This window comes from Phodopus roborovskii, unplaced genomic scaffold (assembly GCF_943737965.1).
Source record: "Phodopus roborovskii unplaced genomic scaffold, PHOROB, whole genome shotgun sequence".
Classification (NCBI taxonomy): domain Eukaryota; kingdom Metazoa; phylum Chordata; class Mammalia; order Rodentia; family Cricetidae; genus Phodopus; species Phodopus roborovskii.
In genome coordinates this window covers 13,356,493-13,380,928 of record NW_026126448.1, presented here as the reverse complement: position 1 = coordinate 13,380,928, position 24,436 = coordinate 13,356,493, and the positions used below count along the sequence as shown (strand labels likewise).

The 24,436-nt window shown below is 45.0% G+C and overlaps 1 protein-coding gene across 3 annotated transcripts; it reads right to left on the bottom strand.

Annotated features, from left to right (window-relative positions):
- Nucleotides 1–502: 502 nt before the first annotated feature.
- Meaf6 (MYST/Esa1 associated factor 6) lies at nucleotides 503–23,937 on the bottom strand. 3 transcript variants are annotated; one of them, XM_051188761.1, is made up of 8 exons: nucleotides 23,769–23,937; nucleotides 22,714–22,829; nucleotides 16,794–16,881; nucleotides 16,638–16,683; nucleotides 6,396–6,588; nucleotides 2,701–2,730; nucleotides 1,894–1,927; nucleotides 503–1,098 (listed from the first exon to the last, which is right to left on the bottom strand). In XM_051188761.1, exons 1-8 carry the CDS (start codon nucleotides 23,856–23,858, stop codon nucleotides 1,090–1,092), a joined length of 606 nt encoding a protein of 201 aa, XP_051044718.1. In that variant the 5' UTR covers nucleotides 23,859–23,937; the 3' UTR covers nucleotides 503–1,089. The 3 variants fall into 3 exon arrangements, with proteins under 3 accessions (XP_051044718.1, XP_051044720.1, XP_051044719.1); XM_051188763.1 differs by lacking the exon at nucleotides 2,701–2,730; XM_051188762.1 differs by lacking the exons at nucleotides 1,894–1,927; nucleotides 2,701–2,730 and having other exon boundaries at nucleotides 503–815.
- Between the last annotated feature and the right edge of the window lie 499 nt (nucleotides 23,938–24,436).

The window sequence follows — 24,436 nt, the reverse complement described above, 5'->3', positions numbered from 1 at the left end:
TGCAGGAAGGGCTGTCTAAGGGCAGTGCTGGCTCTTGTAAAGCTCTCACTCCCCTTCTGGGCTTTTCCATTGGCGCAGTGATTTTTAGGGCAATATCTAACCAGGTGAATGTCAGCAAAAAGAGAAAAGGTGAGAGCCAGGCAGTGGTGGCACACGGCTTTGATCCCAGCACTGAGGCGGCAGAGGCGGGCGGATCTCTGAGTTCGAGACCAGCCTGGTCTACAGAGCAAGTTCCAGGACAGCCAGGGTTACAGAGAGAAACCCTGTCTCAGAAAGAGAAAGGGGCGGGGAGAGGGAGATGGAAAAGAATATCTCAGGCTTAGAAGAAAAGCATGAGAAATGGAAGGCAAGGACATTTTATTTCTACAAAGGAATCAAAGTGTCTGTTCTAAGAGTATGATGCATGTTTTTCAGTGTTCTTGTTTCTTGACACGAGACTGCTTCCAATAGGCCATTATTAAGCATCCTCACAAATCAAAAAGTCAAAGAGCCACGTTGCCCATTCAGTTCTAGAAAGCCACTTTAGTTTCCGTTATGAATGTTGATACCACATGAAACAGATGCTCAGATGTGTCATCAGGAAGGGTACAGGCATCACAAAATGTCCCAAAAGAAAATCAGATGGTAAAAACAACAATAAAAAAATAATACAACACAAAACAAAACAAAAGAATGGCAGATATTTACAGCCTCCATCTGCAATGGAACTTAGGTTCTACTTTCAGCATAACACAAAATCAGAGATGTGCACTTCTCGATGGGGGGAAAATCACAGATGGAGCTGGTGCCAGCCAGTTTGGGGGGAGACATTCATTCTAAGAAGGGAGAAATGCACAGTTAGCCACCCGCGGGGACTGGGACCAAGGACAGATCTTCCCGCTCGCTGTTCTGCTACTAACGATGACAACAGCAAATGACCCAATCGTATAGAAAGGATTCGTCACTACAGTTATGACAGACTAGCCAGTTACAGGCACTGGGTCTGGGGAAGCAGAGGCGGATGGCCACAGTCAGGTGAGGAACATTTGTCGCTGTGAGGTCAGAGGGAAAGCAGGGCTCCACAGCAAGAAGCTGCTGCTAACAAGTCTTCTAATAGTCCTAAAGAAAGATGAAACAGAAGTCACATGTATATACATAGTCATATGTGTATATTAAATCTTAGGAGGGAATATGCTTGAGGAACATTATACAACTGGGTGAAAACTATCTAATTTAATCTATAGAGTAAACATTTAAAAGAATATCATAAACAACTGTGCTAGGGAATTTCTGTGTAGCTAAAAGTTCTATTTCAAGCATAATACACTACATTTCACAAGTGCAGTGATCCACCTTCAAGGCCTAAAAGACCATCAACAGAAATTTCAATTCTGCTCACTAACTCACCAGCAACAAAAAAACCAACATTAATAATTTAGTATGAATTAAACAAAGAACAGTTTTCTTCAATAAAAATGTGTGACTCATTCTCTAACCATTTCTGCTGTTTTTTGTGGATTTTTGGTTTTTTGAGACAGGGTTTGTGTGTTCCTGGGTGCTAGAACTCACTTTGTAGACCAGGCTCACTTTAAACTCACAGGGATCCACCTGCCTCTGCCTTCTGATTGCTGGGATTAAAGTTGTGCACCACCACCTGTTCTAAAGCATTTTACTAAAGAACACTTGGAAGCTGGAGTATCCAGATGGACGCTCAGAGTCTAGAAACCAGAATGTGACCCTAGATTATGTTTTCAAATTCTGAAAACCAAAATTGCCTACATGCTCATCAGCCCCTAGCTGGGCCCTTGTCTAGCACAGGTGAGCCCTGTTAGAACCCACCAAAACCAATGAAAAACAAACAAACAAACAAAAACAAGACATAGCCAGTCTTTGAGTCATCTAACTGATACTTACAGCTCGGGGCTTTTTGTTTAACTTCAGATCAATCCTGTGGTGGAAAAAATACAAAGAGATTTGCACTTTAACTTCAGAAACAGGGCAACAAGCAGCTACTGCATAGGGCACAGCTACAAAGGCTACTACTCAGTTAAAGTCCACATTCTTCATTAGACTAGGTCATAATTTAGCTGTTTCCTCAGGTAGTAAGCAAGTATTAAAAAAATATGAGCAGATACTTTTGCCATAAGGCAAAACTGAGGTGACACAAAAAGGAAATACATAGCAGTTACAAAAGCCATAATTTTAAATGAAAACTATTGCAAAATTAGAGAAACTGGATTAAGAGGGCATGCTCAGGTCAATGTGTTAGCTCTGTAACTATGTCACTGAGAAGCTCTGAGACACGCAGTGACCAACAGCAATCAGACTAGGAGTTTGTGTTTCTGGATATGAAACACAAAAGAAATTACAAGAATTTCAATTTTTAAATCTTTCAAAGCAAAGTATCAAAATCTTAAGCTACTAATCTCCTTATGAAGCAAAGCCAGAAAATCAATTTAAATATGAATTAAAAGTACAGGTTATCTATTTAAAAAGAAATTAAAATGCATAAGAGTGAAGTTTACTTAATTTTGCTTAAGTTATTAAATAAAATGTTACCTCCATCACGTTTTTCTGTTTTTAAAAAAAACTTCCCAGCCTAACCTAATATACATACCTACAATCAAACAGACAAACTATGGGTTAGAAAGGTCTCAAAACGGTATCCCGGGTCTACACACTAAACAACACAGCACAGACACTAATGCAAATCAAACTTACTCAAAGTCATAATCAAACATGCCAGACGGGCTGAGGGGCAGCATTGGAGAGGAAGAAAGCAACAGAAATTAATATACTAATTGAATAAATTAGTCGATTAGCCATCCTAGCAAGATTTGTGGAAACAAAGTCAGCTTTAAGGATCTTAAGCCATAAGGTTTCAAACATGAAAGCACTAAAGTCTGTGTGGTCAGGGGATTCCCTTCCCGCAGTGCAGACCAGAGCAGGGAGCAGACTACGGGAGGGCAAGTGACTGCATCAGAGCACTCAGCCAGCCACGGCCCTGTGTTAGCTGCCAGACTCAGGGTTAGAACTGGTAAGACATCTGTACTGAAAACAGAATTAGGGCATTAGAGGAGGGGGCAGAAAAGGAGGAGAGCGGAAGAGAGGGATAAGAGAGAGGGAGAGGTTTAGTCATACAGCAGAAGATGCTAGAAGTAGGCATAGCATATTGTCATTAAAACAAAAGGCGACAAAACACTTTGCACTTTGAAAACAGCAAAAATGTAACTTTTTGTTCAAGTTCATGTCCTAAACACGTCCAGTGCCAACAGCTCCTGCTGCAGGGTCCCTCCTGGAAGCCATCTGCTGACTGCATGAACTACAGTGACAGTCAGTCCTGCTTTCACAGCCTCAGCCTCCCAAACTGGTGACCTCACTCCACTGGCTTTTTTTGTCTTTTGTTTGTTGTTGTTGGTTTTAATGAGATGGGGAAGGTCTCACAATATAGCCCACACTGGCCTCAACCCTGCTGTCCTGTCCTCCTGCCTCAGCCTCCAGGAATTGTGACTGTAGGCATGTGATGCCTTGCCTAGTATGGCAGTTAACTGTTTACAACAGTGCAGCAACTAAGGAATCGAGGGTCTGCAGAGCCCCCAGTAAAATAAAGAAAACCGGGACCCATGAGCACACAGGAGAGGAGGCCATTCATTCTGCAAGGTCTTCGCTGATAGGCTATGGTCTGCACAGCTCTCCACAGCAAGCATCGGCCTGGATCTGACTCCAGCTCCTCACTGGCTTTGACAACTTTAGACTGTAGACAGGTAGGAAGACGACACTGGAATGGCTGTGATGCTAGACCCCATTTGTGAGAGTCATATGAGAGCTGAATTTCAGCACCATTTGTAAAACCATTTCATTTAAGACTTTCCTGGCCACACACACATCAGTACTCAAGCAGGGCTTTTAAAACGTTTTCTCTCAAACTGAACCTTCACAAATTAAAACAGATGGAATTAGCTAGGGGTGTGGCTTACTGGTAGGTACATGCTGGGTTCAATCCCTAGTGATGGAAATACATACCACAAATTAGACGTATACCTATTTAGCCAAACTTTGGTTTGGTGGCAGGTGTGGTAATCCCTGCATTGGGGGGGGGGGAGAGCTAAGGCAGAAGACATTAGTTTGAGGCCAGCAAGAGCTACATAATAAATGAAACTCTGCCTTAAAAAGAAACAAAGATTTACAGAAACAAATCTTGGGTCTGAAGTAATAGTAAAAACCTATAAGAGCAGCTAGCATTTACTTTCTTCTCTTTAAAGACAGTGGGACTTAACTATTGCTCAGACATGTAAAATATAAGAATTCAGGAAACTGGTGATTTTCACTTGACTAGCACGAATGAAACTTTATGTTCAATCCTGTCTCTCCTCAAATGGTGGCACGTGGCAAGTCCTGGGACATCTTGTCACCATGGCCTGACTACAGGGCACAGCAGAGATGGAAGCATTGCTCTGGGTGTCAACTCAACAGCGTGTCTGGATAATGTGCTCCACCCCTGCCCTCGAGTGTGCAAAGAGGGCAGGACCCCAACAGTCTTAGCCCACTGAGGTGCCACTTAGGGCAGTCCTGACCCCAGTTCCTAAGAAACAAAGCAACTTGTGCCACGAGCCTCTCTGGGGGCAAATGAGCACGTAAGGCCTGGGGAGGACATCAGACAATCGGGAATTCTGGAGATTGAAAACTCAGTACACCCTCCAAGAAGGACTCGCCCCTTAGGAGAGCAGTGTCCAACAATGATCTCTCCAAATGCTAGTATGTTTCCGGAAGGAACTCAATCCTGGGGCCAGGAAAGGGAGGGATAAGAACTGTTATTTCCGTGGAGGTGTCCTAGAGACCTGCAAGGACACAGTTGGATGGAATGCCTCTCTAGCACCTTTCACCAATCAAGAGCTGATCAACATCGCTAGAGCACATGAGGTGTTACACAAAACCAGCAGGGTCTGGAGAGGACACTGGTCAGTGATGAAGAGTCCCAGGGGCTTTCAAGAATGTTCTCCCTGCTCTAGACACTCTGAAATAGGAAAAGAATCACCAAAATGACAAGAAAATAAATGTAATAAAAACAACAGAAAAAAAAATTGAATTATCTTGCCAATCTGTGTGTAAACACCGTGTGTGCACATGGAAGCCAGAGGTCAATGTTGGCTCCCTCCACACAGTTTTTGAGAAAGGGTCCCATTACTTCTATTAGACTGGTTGGCCAGCAAGCCCCCAGGACTGTCCCTAACGCTGGATTTACAGATACATACAACTTACTGAGTGCTTTGACATGGGTGCCAGGATTAGAACTAAGGTCCTCATGCCTGCAGAGAAAACACTTTATAAACTAAGCCATCTCCCCAGCCCACAAAATACTCTATAAAAAGAGTATGGGTCTCTACTCTCTGTGATAAGGTAGCCCCAAGCCTACGGCAATGCTCCAAAAACCTACACCCTTACCAAGATGGTAGGGAGCAAATCTTTGTTGCTTCTTACTGTACTTTGAGATTAAAACAGTGGTTTTTGGTTTGCAGAAAACCGTAAAGTGGTGGTCCTTCAGCACTATTTAATTGGAGGAAATACTTATTTCTGCAATTTAAAAAACAAGAAAAACTTAAAAACCAAAGCGGTTTAAAACCAGTTAAATATAATTCTATATTAGCCTCAGTGCCAGGTCTATGACGTTCACAGCAGAACACTTTAGGTGTAGGAAGGGACACCCCACAGCTTTCTAATGCAACGTAACTCATTAGCCCTGCACACCCCTTCAGCCCACAGTGTTCAGGCTTCCAAGACCAGGAGGGGGGAGAGCCCTACAGACTCATTACCCTGAGTTAAGGCCCAGCATTAGCATACAAACCCAGGCAGAGTGACCACTAAGACCCCCTGAGACACCTGACCTCTCTGTGGACTGGTGTCATCCCCATTTCATTTCCCACTGCAAAAGGAGCAGTGCTCAGGTGCTTCCTACGAAGGAATGCTCGCATTTAGGAGCTTTAAGTGTTTCCCCGTATCTGAAGGCAGCGTACTCAGAGAACTACAAAATAGAAAAGTCGTAACAATCAAAACCAAACCCGCACTTAAAGTCAAGGAAGGCATGGCAACTCAGCAGACAGGGCCCAGGACTCAAAGAACTCTCAATCCCAGGCCACAGCTTCCCAAGAATCAGAGTCATTCCATCTCCATTTTCCTCTTAGCAAAGGACCCAATGCTCATGATGCCGGGTGGCTTACAGGGCTCCCATTGATCCTGCATGGCCTCTCTATTGCCACCCACTCCTCCCTCATACAACACCAGCCCACTTGACTTGCACCAGAAGATTTCTGCCACCCGAAGTATGAGGGCTCTGTCACTGTCCCAGGCATTTTCATTCCAACCAAATCCCTCCCAGTAGTCACGAGAACTCTGGGACTGGGTGGGACCTTGCCACTAACCTGTGCCGGTTTTTATTCTTCCGTTTTTTGTGGCTGCTGTGGTGACTCCCTGAGGAAGTAGAGGAGGCAGCCTTCTGGGGCTTCACTCCCTGAACTGAACCGTCCAGGTCCTCGGGGTCCTCCTGGGCAGGCTCGTTCTCCTGATTGTGGAAGTCAGGAGAAGTATCACTTTCTGTCCCACTTCCTGGTTCCCCTAAGGGAAAGAAAACAAGTCCCAAAGGCCTGATCAGTATTCCCCAAATTCCTGTGAGCAGCAAAGTCTGCTTGCGACAGAGAAGATCCACGTTGACAAGGATTCAAAGTATCAAAGCTAGAGAGTTCCTGGAAACCATGCAATCTGCAACAGTGTAACAGTGTAACCGAACAACACTGGAGACAAACCAGACCGCAACACAAGCACCACCCCCACTACACATGGGCTTTGTAACAAAGACTGCGCTCAAAAGAGGAAGACTTAACCCAGAGGATAAGGGATGATGACGACCCTGGCAAAACTGATAAACCTGCAGAGAATCCTGTCTCTCTGTAAAGATTGATGGAGCGTGGTGAGGGTTAGAGAAATGACTCCAAGGTTAAGAGCATGTACTGCTCTTCAGAGTCTAATTCCCAGAACTCAAGATGAGGCTCACCACCTACAACTTCAGCTCTAGGATAGCTAACACCTCTCCTTGGACGCCCACACTCACACGAATATAGCCCATACAGATATATACATATGATTAAAAATAATAAATACATACATAAATAACAAAGAAAAGGCACTCACTTGGGGAATCCTGTGGAAGAGGGAGATGAAGGATTGTAGGAGCCAGAGGAGTCAAGGACGACACAAGGGCTCACAGAGACTGAACCAACCATCAGGGAGCCTGTACGGGTCTGAGCTAGGCCCTCTCTCTGCATGTATGTTATGGTTGTGTAGCTTGGTGTTCTTGTGGGACTCCTAAAAGTGGGAACAGGACTGTCTCTGACTATTTTGCCTGCTTTTCAGACACTGTTCCTCCTACTGGGTTGCCTTGTCCAGCCTTAATACAAAGGGATGTGCCTAGTCCTACTGTAACTTGATATGGCATGTTTAATTGATACCCTGGAGAGGCCTAACCCTTTTCTGAAGGGAGACAGAGGAGGAGTGGATCTAGGGGAGAGGGAAGGTGGGGGAGAGGAACTGGGAGAAGAGATGGGAGGGAAAGCCCAATCAGGATATAATATATGAGCGAATAATAAATTAAAAAAAAAAGAGCCTATAATCCTGGCCCTTAGGAAGGTGAAATAAGAAATCTCAAGTTCAAGGCCAGCATGGGCTAACTAAGAGATCCTGTGTTGGAGCTGGAGAGATGGCTCAGAGGTTACGAGCTCTGGTTGGTCTTCCAGAGGTCCTGAGTAATAATTCCCAGCAACCACATGGTGGCTCACAGCCATCTGTAATGAGATTTGGTGCCCTCTTCTAGTGTGCAGGCAGACATGGGAGCAGAACACTGTATACATAATAAATAAATCTGAGAGAGAGAGAGAGAAAAAAAAAATCCTGTATAAAAACAAAGCACAGACTCACACACACAACCCACTTAGAAGTCAGGTAGTGGTGGTGCACACCTCTAATCCCAGCACTTAGGAGGCAGAGGTAGGGAGATCTCTGTGAGTTCAAGGCCAGCCTGGTCTACAAGGCTACACAGAGAAACCCTATCTCAAAGGGAAAAAAAAAAAAATAACACTATCTTGGGGCAGGGTGCCTGCAGAAAAAACACTCGAGCAGCATTCACAAGGCACTAGGTTCAATCCTTGCACCAAACGAAAAGGAAACAGGAAGGAAGAGGGAGAAAGAGAGAAGGAAGTTAGACACATTTAATAAAAATATATTGATAGGAATTTGTTAAATCTGTTTTTTTGTTAACGGGTTTTAAAGCCTAGAAGCGACGGCACACAACTTTAAGCCCAGCACTCAGGAGACAGAGACAGGCAAATCTCTGTGAGTTCTAGGTCAGCCTGGTCTAAAGAGTGAGAATGACTTACCAGGACAGTCAATGCTATACAGAGAAACCCTGTCTTAGAAAAATAAGTAAATAAAAAATAAACTGTTTTTAAAGACAGAAAGGCAGGAGGCTGCCCAAGTCCTTGACCAGCCTGGGCTACAGTGAGTTCCACACTGTCCAGAGCTAGGAAGCTCAAGGAAGATCAGGAGTTCAAGGCCAGCCTGAACTACATAGGACATCTTATCTCAAAAACATATTTAAAAATAAATAAATAAATTTTTAAGCAGAAGAGCCCAGCAAGATGGCTTAGCAGGTTTCCTGTGCAGGCCTGACAACCTATGATTGATCCCTAAAGCTTACGGGAGAGAGAGAATCAGCTCCCAAAACTGTTCAATGCATGCCATGAACACTTAACCAACACACACTTCTCTACCAAAGATCTCAGAAATGACAGAACTAATTTGAACACAATGCAGGAAAGCACCAGGAGAGGGAGCTCCAGAGCCAAGGAGCTGCACAGGACCAGAAAAACATCTGATTTCACATAAAATTTACCAAAAAAAAAAAAAAATGCCAAGTAAGTATTGGCACACACCTATAATCACAACACTCATGAAGCTGGGAAAGGAAGACTTGAATTCAAAGCCAGCCTGGACTACAGAACAAGTCTCTGTCTCAAAACACATGATCCAATAAAAAGACTAAAATAAAAGACTTAAAAATGTATGCCCACAAAGTTACAGTAATCAGCATTGTGTCCACTGCTTGCAGTGTAAGTTCACTCTGGCATGAAGCCTTATGTTAAGGTCAGCTGATCCCTGACAAGTTTAATGAGACAGGTCAGGAAGAGAGAAGTTCTGTTTGTGCAAGACCAGCCTGAGCAACACAGCGAGACCTCATCTCAGAAAGCTGAAATGGGCTGGAGAGACAACTCAGCATTTAAGAGCACTGACTGTGCTTTTGGAGGACCTGGGTTTGGTCCCCAGCACTACATGGCAGCTCATGTTCCAGAATACCTGATATCTAGGAGTGTGCATGTGGTGCACATACGTACAGACAAAATACCTATACATATAAACTACAAATAAACTTTAAGACTTAAAAAAAGGATAAAATAAAGCCAGACAGTGATGGCTCATGCCTTTAATCCCAGCACTCGAAATCTCTGTAAATTCAAGGCCAGCCTGGTCTACAGAGTGAGTTCCAGGACAGCCAGGACTGTTTCATGGAGAAACTGTCTCAAAAAACAAAACAAACAAACAAACAAATAAAGGCAAATGAGGCCAGGTATGATAGTACATGTCTTTAACCCCAACCCTTAGGAGGCAAAGGCAGGTAGGTGGATCTCTGAGTGTTCAAGGCCAGTCTGGTCTACAGAGCAAGTTCCAGGACAGCCAGGTCTATGAAGAGAAACCCTGTCAAAAAAACATTAATCAAATAAACAAACCTAGCGTAGGATCTGAAAGATGTCTACAACTGAAACTGTAAGACACTTCTCTGGTAATGGTGGTGCATGCTTTTAATCCCAGCAGTCAGGAGTCAGGGCAGGTGAAGCTCCCTGCTCAATGTTAGCCATATCTATGTAGAATTCCAGGCCAGTAAGAGACACAGTAAAACCTCCCATCTCAAAAAATAAAAACAAACAAGAAACCTTTAGACCACTGAAGAAATAAATGGTCAGGAAGAATTCATGAAGACTAACGTGTGACTATTACCAAAAGCAATCTGCAAACTCAATGGAACCCCATCAAAATCCTGGATATTCCTCATAGAATTATTTAAAAAAAAAAATCCTAAAATCCATATGGAAGTACAAAAGGCCCCAAATGGCAACAGCATTCTTCAGCAAGGAAAACAAAGCTAGAGATCCTCATCTCAAATTGCACTATAAAGCCATAGTAACAAACACAGCATGGTACGGGCAGAGACGGATATGTAGACACATGGACTAGAAGAAAGCCCACACAATCACAGCCCACTCTGACACCATCAACTGCACACACTGAACAAGAGCCTCTGTAGCACATGCAGGAGAATGAAGCTAGATCTGCATCTCTCACACAACAGACACCAAGTCATCAGAGATCACGGCTGTCCACGTAACACCGGAAGCTTTGAAACTGCTTGCGGAGAAGCACTGAAGACACGGGCACAGGTGCTCACCTGGAGAGCACTCAGCGGTAAAAGCTAGCCCTGTACATGCAGAGGGCTGAGTTCTTAGGGTTCCACAATCACATTTAACTCAAGCTCCAGAGAATCCAGCACCCTCTTCTGGCTCCAGGCGCAACATTCTTATAGAGACCCCACCCCTACCCAACACACACATAAAAACAATACATATGGGCTGAAGAGATGGCTCAGTGGTTAAGACTGCTCTTCCAGAAGACCTAGGTTCAATTCCCAGCACCCACACGGCAGCTGTCTAACTACAGTTCCAGGGGACCTAACACCCATGGCAAAGTACCAATGCACACAAAACAAAAATAAAAATTTTAAAATATACACATATATACACACACACAAAAGATACAGGCAAACGCAAGAACTTTCTGCACAGGACTCCAATTGTTGTTGGTGTGCAGTGCTGAGGATCTCTCTAGACCTCATACATGCTAGGGAAATGCTCTACCACAGAACTCCAGTTTCTGACCACTTGTTGTAGAATTACTACTCTGTTGATGATACATGACAGACAAGGAACCATAGGGACTAGATGCTATTAAAATACAAACAAGAATGTCCTTCCTTAGCTCGTGGAAGCTCAAAGACTGTCACATCAACGTCCCATTAGCAGCGCCGAACTGAGGACGACACAAGAGCTTGTTTCTCCCTGACAGGAGAGTGAGCAGCACATCTTCAGAGCAAAGACGAGGAGAGTGAGCAGCACATCTTCAGAGCAAAGACGAGGAAGTCTATACACTAAAGAAGAGGAAGGTGACTGAGGGCTGCGACCTCAGACGGAGGGCAGGGTTCCAGGAGGAAGAGACGCCCTACAGCACTGAGCCCTGGAGCAAAAAGCAACTCTGTGGGACACTCCAGAGCAGACAGCAGTGCCTGCTGCCCCTACCAAAGCAAGGTGAAAATCCGCCTGCTAGCTTTTTCTTTTACTATATTCTTCTCACCAAAATGTCTGATGCCTCACAACTTATACCAAAGTCCTCATTAGGGGCCATGAAAATCCACCCTCTTTCTTGTTGGGCAAATATACAAACCCAAAGGAAGCAGAAATAATGAATTTCGAGAGTGGGTTTTTGTGAATCGGTTGGAAAACAAAATGTTCAAAGTAGAAAACTCTGAGATCCTCAAATTAAAGAAGATAGAAGGCAAAATTCTGCCTTTTCCTTCCTGGAGATCGGAGGCCTCACCCACAGACTCGTCCACGGGCCTGTTTTTCAGAGTCTATAGCCCTGGAGAGTCCACATGAGGAAAGAAGGATAGGCCAAGCACGCTGCTCCTCTTGTGGGACACAATCATGCTGTCAACCGCTTGGGCTTCTAGGGACCCTCAAGCCTTGCATCCGCTTTACAGACGTCCAAGCAGAGGGTTCCTTCAGACGGCTCCGCAGGCAGAGGTCCCTGCAACAAAGCCTCATGACCTGAGCTTGATCCCTGGGTCTCACGGTGAAAGGAGATCACCAGCTGCCAGAGTGTGCCCTATGACTGCCACATGTACACCATGACACATGTGTGGCTACATATAATAAGAAATAACTAGAAAAACTAATATTAAAAAAATGAAAGGGGCCTGGCGGTGGTGGCACACAACTTTAATCCCAGCACTTAGGAGGCAGAGGCAGGCGGATCTCTGTGAGTTCCAGGCCAGTCTTGTCTAAAGAGTAAGTTCCAAGACAGTCAAGGATACATACAGAAACCCTGTCTGGAAAAAGGGGGGAGGGAGGTTTGTGAATCAAAATAAACAGAAATAAGAAGAAAAGGAATCCAAGGAACACAGAGTCAGACAAATAACTTTTAGTAAATTCTAGTTAGTTTTAAAAAAAAAAAAAATCAAGATGAGTCAGGTACAGTGGCACAGATCTTTGATCCCAACACTTGGGAAGCAGAGGCATAAGGAGCCCTTTGAGTTTGAGGCCAGCCTGGTCCCAGCTATCCAGGCCTACATAGAAAGACCATGTCTTAAAGAGTGGGAGAAAAAAAAAAAGGAAAGAATAATTTTTTTAGAAATGCTAGGTGGTTTAAACCTACATTCCCAGTACTTAGATCCTGTCTCAAATATAAAATAATATTTTTAGAAATCTGTTAAAAACATTGAAACACCATAGATTTTGGTTACAGGACATGCAAAAGTCTCTATCCCTCTTGGCTAGCTTCCACAATACCATAGATTCTATGCTGGCTTCTGGGGGAAGACATCATCAGCAATTTTACTCAGCTATGGACCTTGTGTGTAACACTACCTACATGCTAGGCAAGGGTCCACCAGCACAAAACCAGCATGAGTATCAAGGGATAACCAAGCATTCAACGGCTGGGTATAATGCTCACTCTACAGGAGCCACTGTAACCCTGGTCAAAAGTTTGAGGTGGGAGGAGGTCACAGGCCCTAGTGGAAAAGCCATAGCTGTGGATTTGCTAATGGACCTGGAAAATCACCTTCTAGATGTTTCTATTTACACCCACAGACTGGCACTGTCAGCCTTGGTCAATGCAGCCTTTTTGCAGTGGGCAGTGACTCACAACTGGTTAGTCAAAGTGCTGAGAATGAGTGACTGAACACTCAGCCCCAACTGGGACATCTACATCACTCCATCCAAAGGTTCAAGGACCACAGCAGCAAGAATGTTCTCACAGGAGAAAGGGGTAGGGTAATAGGAAGCCTTGCCTTCTGGGAATGACATGGCCTTGAACTCAAGACTCACAGCAGCTATGACTTTTGGGCAAGACTGAGCCTGTCAACACATCCTCGAAGATCTGACATATTCACAAGTCCCCAGCTCTCCCTGATCTATAAGCACATAATGGCTGCTCAAGGACATTTTCTTCAGTGGAGCAGTCACTGGTAAATTGCCCATGGTCATGTGAATAATCCCACACCCACGTTCCTATAAGTAACTCAGTGGAAGAGCAATGATCTAGAACATTCCTGGAAGTAACTCAGTAGTGAAGTGCTATGTTGTGAAATGTTAAAGATGTGTTACATTATTTTATGCTGTGGAATATTTGTTTAATGATGCAAAGATGATGTGTTACATTCCTCTTACTTTGCCTGTCAAAAACACCTAATTGGTATAACAAAGAGCTGAAGACCAATAGGAGAAGGGATAGGCGGGGCTGCCAGGCAGAGAAAATAAAGAGGAGGACAACAGAGGCCAGCTACCCTGCCACACAGCCAGCCATTGAGTTAAGAAGGAAAGAATACAGAATTGAGAAAGAAAAAAATCCCAGAGGCAAAAGACAAATGGAATAATTTAAGTTAAGAAAATATGGCTAGAAACAAGCCAAACTAAGGTCAGGCATTCATAAGTAAGAATAAGTCTCTGTATATTTATTTGGGAGCTTGAGTGGCTGGTCCCAAAGAGTTGAAAAAAAAAAAATCTACAGTGAGAGCTTAGCTTATTCCTGTAAGTAACTCAAAGGTAGAACACTAACCTAGTATGTCATAATAACTAAATAAAAATAAAGTCACATGCCAGGTGTGCAGCACACATCTGATCCCAGCATCTGGGAGCCAGAGGCAGGTAGGTCTCTTGAGTTCCAGGCCAGGCAAGGTTACATAGTGAGATGGTGACTCAAAAAAAAAACCCAAAACAACTAGTTGTCAAGGGAAAACCAGTCCAGAAGGAGGCTGACAGTCAGCAGTGATGAAAAGCATCTCCAACATCCTCTTGCGAAACACAGGGACAGAGGCTGGAGAGATGCTCCATGGTAAAGAGACTGACTATTCTTCCAGAGGACCAGAGTTTGATTCCTAGTACCACATGGTGGCTCACAGCCATTAGTGGTTCACATCCAGGGGATCTGATGCATTCTTCGGGACTTTGCAGGCATCAGACACCATGTGATACATATACATACATGCAGGGGGGAAAAAACGCTTATAGACACATAAAATAAAATGTTTTACAAAACCAAAGTGTGTGTGTGTGTGTGTGTGTGTGTGTGTGTGTGTGTGTGTATACACATACATATATAACCTGACACGTAGATAATACCAACCATAAGCAGGTGTCTCAATGCTCGGCAGATTTCAAAGAACACTGGCCAGTACATACTTTAGAAAATCTTTAATACCTAAGCCCAAGGCTAGCCTGAACTACACATCAAGAATGTGTCTCAAATTTAAAGAATTTGTAGCATCTGATGAGGTAGGTAGAAAGGCACTGAGACACCGTGCAGGGTTCTGGGAAGACAAGGGATGGAACATAACACAAAAAGGCACCCAACGGCACTGGGTAGCCTTTTAAGAAGGGGAAGGATGGGAGCAACGTAACACAAAGCTGGATGAAAACTTCCGAAGGACACAGAACAATTCTGTTGGGACTAAAGTTGGAATTTAACTCTGAGTGGAAATGACTCTGGGATAGGCAGCACTAAGGCACAGGCGTCTGGCTGGGACAGAAATCTACACAGAGCTAAACTGAAGCCACTGAGTGACTCTCAGGTCCAAGTTACCAAAATCCCTCCTCAAACCCCTGCCCCAAAGCAGGGCTCTAATTCTACAATAGGACAGATCACTGGAAATGCCCAGCAGTCACACAAACCCCAGCTGTTTTTTAAAATCAGACCTGTGAAAGTAAACAGCATCTACACCCCCTTCTATATTTAAGAATACACAGATACACCCTTAGAGTTTCCTAAATTGAGCACTAGGGATTTATCTGCACTAGGGGTTTATTTGCTGTTATTCTGTTTTGAGATAGGGTCTGTGGTAGTGTGAATGATCCTGGTCTCCATTGACTCACATATGTGAACATTTGGTTCCCAGTTGGTAGAAGTATTTGGGAAGAATTAAGAGGTGTGGCCTTGTTGAAGGGGAAATGTCACTAGGGATAGGCTTTGAGGGCTCAGAAGCTATTCCCAATGTTTCTCTCTATCTCCAATCCCTAGTGTGTGTCCTTGTCTCTGTGTGTCTCTCTCTATCTTTCTCTGTGTCTCCCTCTGTCTGTCTCTGTCTCTCTGCGTGACTGTCTGTCTCTCTGTGTGTGTGTGTGTCTCTCTCTCTCCCTCTCTCTCCGACTGTGGTTATGCCTCAAGATGTGAGCTCAGCTACGGCTCCCACACCATGCTGCCTACCTACTGTCTGTTCCCCACCATGATAGTCATGGATTCAAATCCTCTGAAAATGCAAGCCCCAATTTTCTTTTAGAAGTTGCTTTGGTTACAGTGGCTTGTCATAGCAGTAGAAAGGTAACTAAGACAGGGTCTCTCTATGTAGCACTGGCTGGCCTTAAACTCAGGAGATCAGCCTGAATCTACCTCCCAAGTGCTGGGTTTAAGGTATAAGCCACCACATCCAGTCATATGGGTATTTATTTATTAATTTGCTTTTATTTATGGAGTTTATGCACACCACATGCATACAGGTGTCCTCACAGACCAGAAGAGGGCAACCAATCCCCTGGGACTGGAGTTACCAGTTGTGAGCCACCAAATGGTGCTAGGAACCAAACCCCGGTCCTCTGCAAGATAAGTAGGCACTCTTAATCACTGCATCTCTCCAGATCTAAACAACTTATTACTGGAAAAGTTCTCTCAGCGGATAATGACACATGCCTACGATCCCAGCACCTAGTAACAGGGTCACAAAACTGAGGCCAGCCTCAGTTATGAGCAGGTTCCAGGTCAGCATGGATTAGAAGAGACTATCTCAAAAAACACAAACAAAATTCCTAGGAATTTAAGCCCTACTGTAGCTTGAGGTCTTTTGGTATCTCCAGCCCAGTTTCACGGGAAAAAAAGTAGCAGGAGGCCAGTAGGCTCTTCCTTCAATATAGATGGCATGGTGGCACGGGCCTTTAATCACAGCAAGCAGGAGGCAGAGGCAGGGGCAAGTGTATGTCTGATTGGGACAAGTACAATCTACACAGTCAGACAGTCAGACAGACCATATAGCAAGACCCCTCCTTCAAAACAAAACCAGAAAATAAATAAATAAATAAAAAGACTTGGGGAAGATGCCCAAAGCCTCCCAATTCCCAGGAACAAGGGAAAACCATAGAAGACGCAGTCCTTAGGTAACCAACTGGGCAAACCAGAGTTAACTTAGGGTCTGTGGTTGCTTTAAAACAAACTGATAAAGAAGGTAAAAGCAGACTCACTCTTTTCGATGAGCTGGTCCTGAACTCCTGCCAAGGCACTTACTGCCTAAAAGAGAAGTCACTGGTTACCAGACAACTGACCAGACCCCCAAGACACCAACCCACACAGCGAGGAAGGGAATCTTAATAAAGGGCCACCCGGCTCCCACCACTTACAGCGGCCGATGTGACTGAGGATTTGCTGAAGAGCCGTTCCGCCTCCTTGAACTTCCGGTTCCTCCGATCGTTTTTGCTATTGGAGTTTCTACAACACAGAAGCAAGTACCAAGCTATGACTTCAACTGGGGTGCCTGGGGCAGATGCAAAGTTACAGATTCTTATTGTGCTTGTGACTGATGAATGTGTGGGGATGCATTTGGGCCACTGTGTGTGTGTGTGTGCGTGCGTGCGTGCGTGCGTGTGTGTGTGTGTGTGTGTGTGTGTGTGTGTGTGTGTAGGTCAGAGAACAACTGACCTGTCTGTCCTGTCCTTCCACCTCCAGTGACCAGGCTGCAGAAAGCACTGTCACCCGCTGTGCCATCTCCCCAAACCCACTCTTTTTCCTTTTAACCAAGGTCAATTCAGGAATGCCTCTGACTCACGTTCTTGGCCAAAACACACCTCATGTTGAATGCCTACAAACACTAACAATTTCCACTGTGGGAAGTGAGATTATTCTAGCTGCTTTATAAACAATGTCATATTTATAAATCTTCACTTGTTTGTTTGAAATAGCTCAGGAGACCACAGGACACAGAGTCACGTCTTGCCTGGCAGAGAGCACCAACCAGCATTATCACAGGAGTGGTGTAGCCTGGCCTGCCCAACCCAATCCCGACCCCCACTCTATTTTAGTATGCATTTATGGTAACGTTTATTGTCAAAAATGACTAGCGCAGGGGCTGACAAGATGGGAAAGGCACCAAGGACTTGCTGCAAAGCTGAACAACCTGAATTCAATCCTCAACCCTTGTGTGGTGTTTTGAAAGAATATGGCCCCAAAGTGAGCGGCTCTATTAGGAAGTGTGGCTTTGTTGGAGTGGGTGTGGCCTTGTTGGAGGTGTGTTCTGAGGCCTCATATATGCTCAAGATATTGCCCAGTGTCTTAGTTAGCTTCCTGTCTGCCTGCACAATGCCAAATTCCCGAACGCCATGCTCCCCAGCCTTGGTGATAACAGACTGAACCTCTGAAGCTGTAAGGGAGTCACCTTAGTGCCTCAAGCCTTTAATCCCAGAATTTAGGAGGCAGAGGCAGGTGGAACTGAGAGTTCAAGCCCTGCCTGGTCTACAGATCAAGTTCCAGGACAGGCTCCAAAGCTACTGAGAAACCCTGTCTCAAAAAAAAAAAAAAAAAGTTGTTGTGGTCATGGTAGCTCTTCACAGCAATAGAAACCCTAACTAAGACAACATGGAAAGGTAGAAAGAAAGAACCAATTCCACAAAGCTATCCTCCAACCCACACACTGTGGCACATGCACACCCCACACACATGTGATAAACAATTTTTTTCTTTCTCATTTTATGGTCCAGACTGGCCTTGAACTCCCACTGAAACACCTGCTTCTGCCTCCTGAGTGCTAGGATTAAAGGCATGTGCCACCTTGGCCAAGGACGAATTTTTTCAATCAAAAAATGACTATGAAAAAATAATAAAATGGGGCTAGAGAGATGACTCAGCAGTTAAGAGCACTGGCTGCTCTTCCAGAGAACCCTGGTTTAATTTCCAGCACCCACATGGCAGCTCACAAATGTAACTCCAATCCCAGGAGATCAGATGTTATCTTCTGGCCTCCAAGGACACTAGGCCACATGTGGTATACAAACATGCATGCAGACACAACACCCACATACATAAAATAAACAATTTTTTAAAGTGACTACAGTGGGGCTGGAGAGATGGCTCAGAGGTTACAGTGACTATAGAGGGGCAGCGATGGCGCACACCTTTGATTCTTGCATTCAGGCAACTCTCTGAGTTTAAGACCAGCCTGGCCTACAAAGCAAGTTCTAGCACAGAGCTAGGCCTATTACACAGAGAAACAGTCTCAAGACCAAAAAAAAAAAAAAAAAAAAAAAAAGTGACTACAAAAGGCATGGTGGTGCATGCTTTTAATTCCAGCATTCAGGAAGCAGAAGCAGATGGAGCTCTGTGAGTTACAGGCTAGCCTGGCCTATACACCAAGTTCCAGTCTCAATAAATAAGTATATAAAATGACTACTACAGACAAGCGATAGGAAGTGTCCCTTCTAAATAAACTTAATTTTTGCCATGATTCCTTTGAGAAATATATGGGGCAAGGGACAGTGATAAGAGAAGGCTCAGTGGTTGACAACAGTTGAAGGCCAGACATGGTGTGCTACCTGCCTTTAATCTTAGCACACAGAACAGAGGCAGGCAAATCTCTATGAATTTGAGGCCAGTCTGGTCTACATTTAAAATCCTAGGACAGTCATAGTAATGTGGAGAAACTCTGTCTCAAAAAAAATATCAAAAAACAAAACACAAAATAAAACAAAGAACAGTTGCTACTGTTACACAGGAACCAGCACCTACAGCACCTACAAGACAGCTCACAACCACCTGTAACTTCAGTTCGAGAGGATCCAATGCCTTCGCCTGGCTCCTGAGGACACCAGGCTGTTGTACCAGTATATACACAAAGGCAAAACACACATTTTAAAAAAAAAAAAAACTTTTTTTTTTAAATTTTAAGAAGCGTCTGCCAGGCATAGTGGTGTACACCTTTAATACCAGAACTCATTAGGCAGAAGCAGTTGGATCTCTGAGATCAAGGCCAGCCTGGTCTACAAAATGAGTTCTAAGACAACCTGAGGAAACCCTGTCTCAAAAAAAAAAAAAAAAACAAAAACAAAAAAACCCAACAACAACAAAAATCCTCTAACAGTCAAAGTGACAGTACTAAATCCAAATGCTGATTTTTTTTTTTTTTTTTAAATCTACAGCTCTATAACAGAGCAAGAGCAGAGGACAAGAGTACCAGACACGATGGCACACGCCTGTAATCCCAATACTCACTCAGAGGTCTCCTGTCTCAAGCAAAAGATAGGCCAGTGACATGACTTAACAGGTAAAGGTACTTGCTGTCAAGAGGACTTGAGCTAATTCCAGGACCCACATGGAAGAAGGAAACTAACTCCCTCAAGTTTTCCTGTGACCCACACACACATGTTAAGGCATAAGCATGCCTTATCCCCCATGGAGAAAAACAATGTAATAGTTTTGTAAGCAAAGAAGGGGGAATATTAGCTGGATGGTAGTGGCGCACACTTTTCACACCTTTAATCCCAGTACTTGGAAGGCACAGGTAGGCAGCCTGGTCTACAGAGTGAGTTCCAGGACAGCCAAGACTAACTACACAGAGCAATCCTGTCTCAAAAAAAAAAAAAAAAAAAAAAAAAAAAAAGAATAAATAATCTTGACTAGCACTACTGAATAAATACTTGGGGAGATGCTGATGTGGTGACACAATCCTTTAATCTCAATATCCAAGAGCCAGAAGCAGAAAGAGCTCTGTGAGTTCGAGGCCAGCCTCATCTATGAAGTTAGTTCCTGGCCAGCCAGGGCTATATAGTGAAAATCTGTCTCAAGAAAAAGAAAAGAAAGAAAGGAGGGAAGGAGGGAGGGAGGGAGGGAGGGGGGAGAAGAAAAACCTCGGTGAGAGCAGGACATTCACAGTATCTAAAAGTTTAATCTCACAATAAGAAAGTTTTAATTTTTTACTTATTTAGCACGCATATGTGTATGCAGATGTAAAAGGCAGAGACAGCTGGAATGAGTTCCTTTCCCTCCTGCCACTACATGGATCATGGGGACTGTAGATCATGGGAACACAACTCAAGTCATCAGACTTCTCCACAAGCATCTTTACTCATTAAAGCCATCTTGCCAGCATGAAAAAAAGCTGTCTTTACAGCAGAGTAGTGGAACCACCTGACCTTATGCCACTGGATAAGACAGAGGCACAGAACCAGAGGTTCACATGCCACTTACACTTTGAACAATTATGTTTAAAAGACTGCTCATGAGTAAGAAAAACTACAGGGTTCAGCTCAGTGGCAGAGCACCTGTCTAGCATGGTCAACGTCTTGGGTCCTATCCCCTAAGCAAAAATAAATAAATAAATCTGAAAGTGGAACCTTATAGGCACAGTGGTACACACCTTTAATCCCAATACTTGGGAGGCAGAGGCAAGTGGATCTCTGTGAGTCACAGGACAGCCTGGTGTCTGTAGAGAAACCCTGTCCCAGAATAAATAAACAAACAAACAAACAAACAAACATATTATTAATGAGACATAGCTGCTAAAGGCAATGGGATCCAGGATCAAAAAAAAGTAGCAAAGCCTTTTGGGGCCAACTGAGGAAGTCGAAGGAATCAGTGTTTTTTTTTTAAGCTACATGCATCAGAGTTACGTGCAGAAATGTCCTATTGTTCTGAGGAGGTAACTGCTAATGTACTCCAATGGAAAGATTCATGGTATAAGCATATCAATTTTCAATGGTTAGCAGGGCAGTAAAGTACAAGGAAACAGAAGTGTAACCAAAGAAGCAACATGAAGGAAATCTTCATGACGACAGCTCTGATTTGGTTTCTCAAGACAGGGTTCTGTGTTGCCGTGGCTGACCTGGAACTCCCTCTGTTCCAGGCTGAACTCAGAGATCTGCCTGCCTCAGCCTCCTGAGTTCTGGGATTAAAGGCATGAGCCGACACCACCACCAGGCTAGTTCTGCATCTTTATACACATACTAAAATGAGAGGGCAACTTCCCAGTGTTGGCCCTTGCCTTCTACCTTGTTGAGCCAGAATCGATCTTATTATTTTGACAGCACTGTAGGCTTGCTGGCCTACAGGCTTCCAAATGATTCTCCTGCCCTCACCTCCCACATCAATGTGCTAAAATGCCAGACGTGCATTTTTAAAAAATTATATACATATGTGTGTGTGTGTGTTTAATATGTGTTGGGGGGGGAGTATCTGTGAGTGCAGTAGAGACTCTGATCCCTGGAGCTGGAGGTACAGGCAGTTGTAAGGCACCTGACATGGCTGCTGGGAATCAAACACTTGTCCTCTGCCAGAGCAGGGTGTGCTCCTAACTTCTGAGCCATCTCTCTCTCACTGCACGTTTTTAACATAGGTTCTAGGAAATGAACTCACGTCATCAGACTTGCACATCAAGCGCTTTTACCCACTGAACCATCTCTCCGGGGCCTAGTTCTGTATCTTGTGCTTACACAAATATGATAAAATACCATACAACTACACAGACATTATGCCAATATCAGTTTCCTAGTTTTGACAATGTACTACTATAGTTACATAAAATGTTACCATGAGAGAAAACTGTGTGAAGAACATACAAGACCTCTCTGATGTTTTTGCCGCTTCCTTTATGAGTCTGCAATTATTTCAAAACACAAAATCTTAAGCACACATAGATGATTTCAAATATTTGAGCTTAACACACAGTTAAGTTAGCAACTCATGAATATGTAGGAAAAAATACAAACCAGCCATGCATTCATTACATGATCTCAATTTTTCTATAGACTTGAAAAAAAAGTTTATAGAAATTTTTATAGAATCATTACCAAGTCAACAATGGTACAGTTAGCACACAGTTATGGCAAAAATCATAGTTGGATATCATGGTTGACTAAAATGTGGAAGACAGTTAAAGTACATGCTGTATTTCATTTACACCTACATACACCTGCACCACAGGTCCAACTTTCCCTAGTCACAAATATGGGCTTTGTCCACGGTTACTCCATGAGTCAGAGTACAAGTTCAAGCTTAGACCTCATTTCACACTACTCTATTACTGTCTCCCTACAAAGAAGATGCCAAGGACAAATATCCCAAGATATGCAATGGCAGTCCATGCCTTTAAATCAAGAATTGGAGTCAGAGGGAGAAGGATCTATGTAATCTGTGAGTGTGAGGTAGCCTGAACTACATATTAAGTTCCAGGTAGCCAGGGCTATATGGTAAGACCATGTTTTAAAACAAAATGAAAACCGTACAGATATATATTACTGGGGAATAAAATGGATACTACTAGATTCTGACACTCACTTTTGATTGGTCAGATACCGATCCCAGCCACGGATAATATTGCCATACATCTGAGTGTCTTCCAGGTAGCTTCCTTCAAAAGCATAGATCTGTCTCTCCAAGTTTGCAAGTGTTTCCTAAGTGATGAAAAGAGAGGCATGGAGAAGCAAGCATAAGCATGAGCAAACTGAAATCTGGATACAGACTTGCAAAGCCAAGCTTACCCACACTAAACCATTTTTGTGGAAGAGTGGAGACGACAGACTCGTTTATAAATAAAATGGAATGTGAAGCCTGTCCTCAGAAAATGCACACACACGCAAGGTTTTACATCTACTTCAGAGGGAAACCTAGCTATTGTGAGCAAGGATGAGAGAGAATGTGAGCTGCCTCTATTCTCACTCACTGAATGTGAGCTGCCTCTATTCTCACTCACTAAATGTGTCGCTGCTAGCAGAGACAAGGGTGAAGAGCTTTTCAAAACCATCTTTTTTACATCAACTGCTCCCTCTCTGCTAGCTCTGGAAGGGCCGCCCGCAGTGGATGCCGGTTGCCATGGAAACCTGGAAGGGCAGCTTCAGGTGAGCTTTGCCTCCCGGATGCTCGCTGCAAAAGGCGGGAGCCTAGAGGGTTGAGCCACCAGGGTGCCGGCGGCTCAGGGTGCGCGTCACCATTCCAAATTCCCTAGACTGCGTCCTGCGCCTCCCACCAGCCCCCTTCCAGGCATCCTCAAATACACCACATTCTCCGGCCATTGAAACGCGCCGCCAGTGCAATCGGCCGTGGGTACCCACCCGACACGCTCCCGAATCCTCCCCAGGCCGGGGTCAAGCAGCCTCCTTCCCACCGGCTAAGCCCAGCCGGAGTGTCGCCCCCGCCTCCTGCCTCTCGCCCTTCCCGCGCCCTCGCCGCCCCGCCCCGCCCCGCCGAGCGCAGGCCGGGAGCCGCCGCTGCCGCAGGGAACCGCGCCGCGCCCGGCCGCCCAGAGCTCCCGGATCCCGGCCGCCCGCCGCTCTCGCCTCCAGAGCGGCCTGCGAGGCCAGGCAGGGGACGGCGTTCGGGCCCCAGCCACTCACCGCCAGCTCCTGCTTCCGCTTCACCAGCTCGGCCAGCTCCCGCCGGGTGTCTGGGATCTGCGGCGGCGCCGTCTTGTTGTGCATCGCCATGTTGGGCTCAAGCGGCGGCGGAGGCGGCGGCGCGCGACCGGTAGGCGGACCCTGCGCGCTACCGCCGCCGGCCGCCAGGGGGCGCGCCGCCACTGCGCCTGCGCGTGCGGCTTCCGGGCGGCTGGCGGGCTGCGCGCGCGAAAGCAGGCATGGAGTAGGGCCGGTTCGTGTGGGGTTGTCCTTGCTGCCCTTGTCCCACTGTGAACCTCTGAGCCTTGCAGACACCCACTAACGTTCATTGCATCCAAAGCTCAGCCCACAGCATAAGCCTATTAAGTGTCCTATATTCCTTGCCTCAGACTATGCCCTTGCCTCACCACCCAACTGCAGGTGGGAAACCTGAGCAAGGTCTAGCCTCACCATCTGGGCTGGAGAGCAGATCCCAAATCCAGCCCTTTCCTGGGTGGTGGTTCATGACCTTAATCTCTGGACTTGGGAGGGAAAAACAGGCTCATATCCTGAGTGTGAAGTCAGCCTGGCCTACATAAAGAATTTCAGGCCAGCCAGAGATACATTGTGAGACCATATGGGAGAATCAGCAGAGCCTAGTGGCTCGGGCCTATAAAGGCAGCAACTCA

What these genes read in the sequence shown, in the direction of transcription:
- Meaf6 (XM_051188761.1), bottom strand. Translation starts at nt 23,858, where the DNA reads ATGGCGATGCACAACAAGACGGCGCCGCCGCAGATCCCAGACACCCGG. An exon ending in CCTCAGTCACATCGGCCGCT is followed by an intron (nt 16,684 to 16,793) that starts GTAAGTGGTGGG and finishes CTTCTCTTTTAG; the next exon opens with GCAGTAAGTGCCTTGGCAGG. An exon ending in ATGTTTGATTATGACTTTGA is followed by an intron (nt 1,928 to 2,700) that starts GTAAGTTTGATT and finishes TTTCCACCACAG; the next exon opens with GATTGATCTGAAGTTAAACA.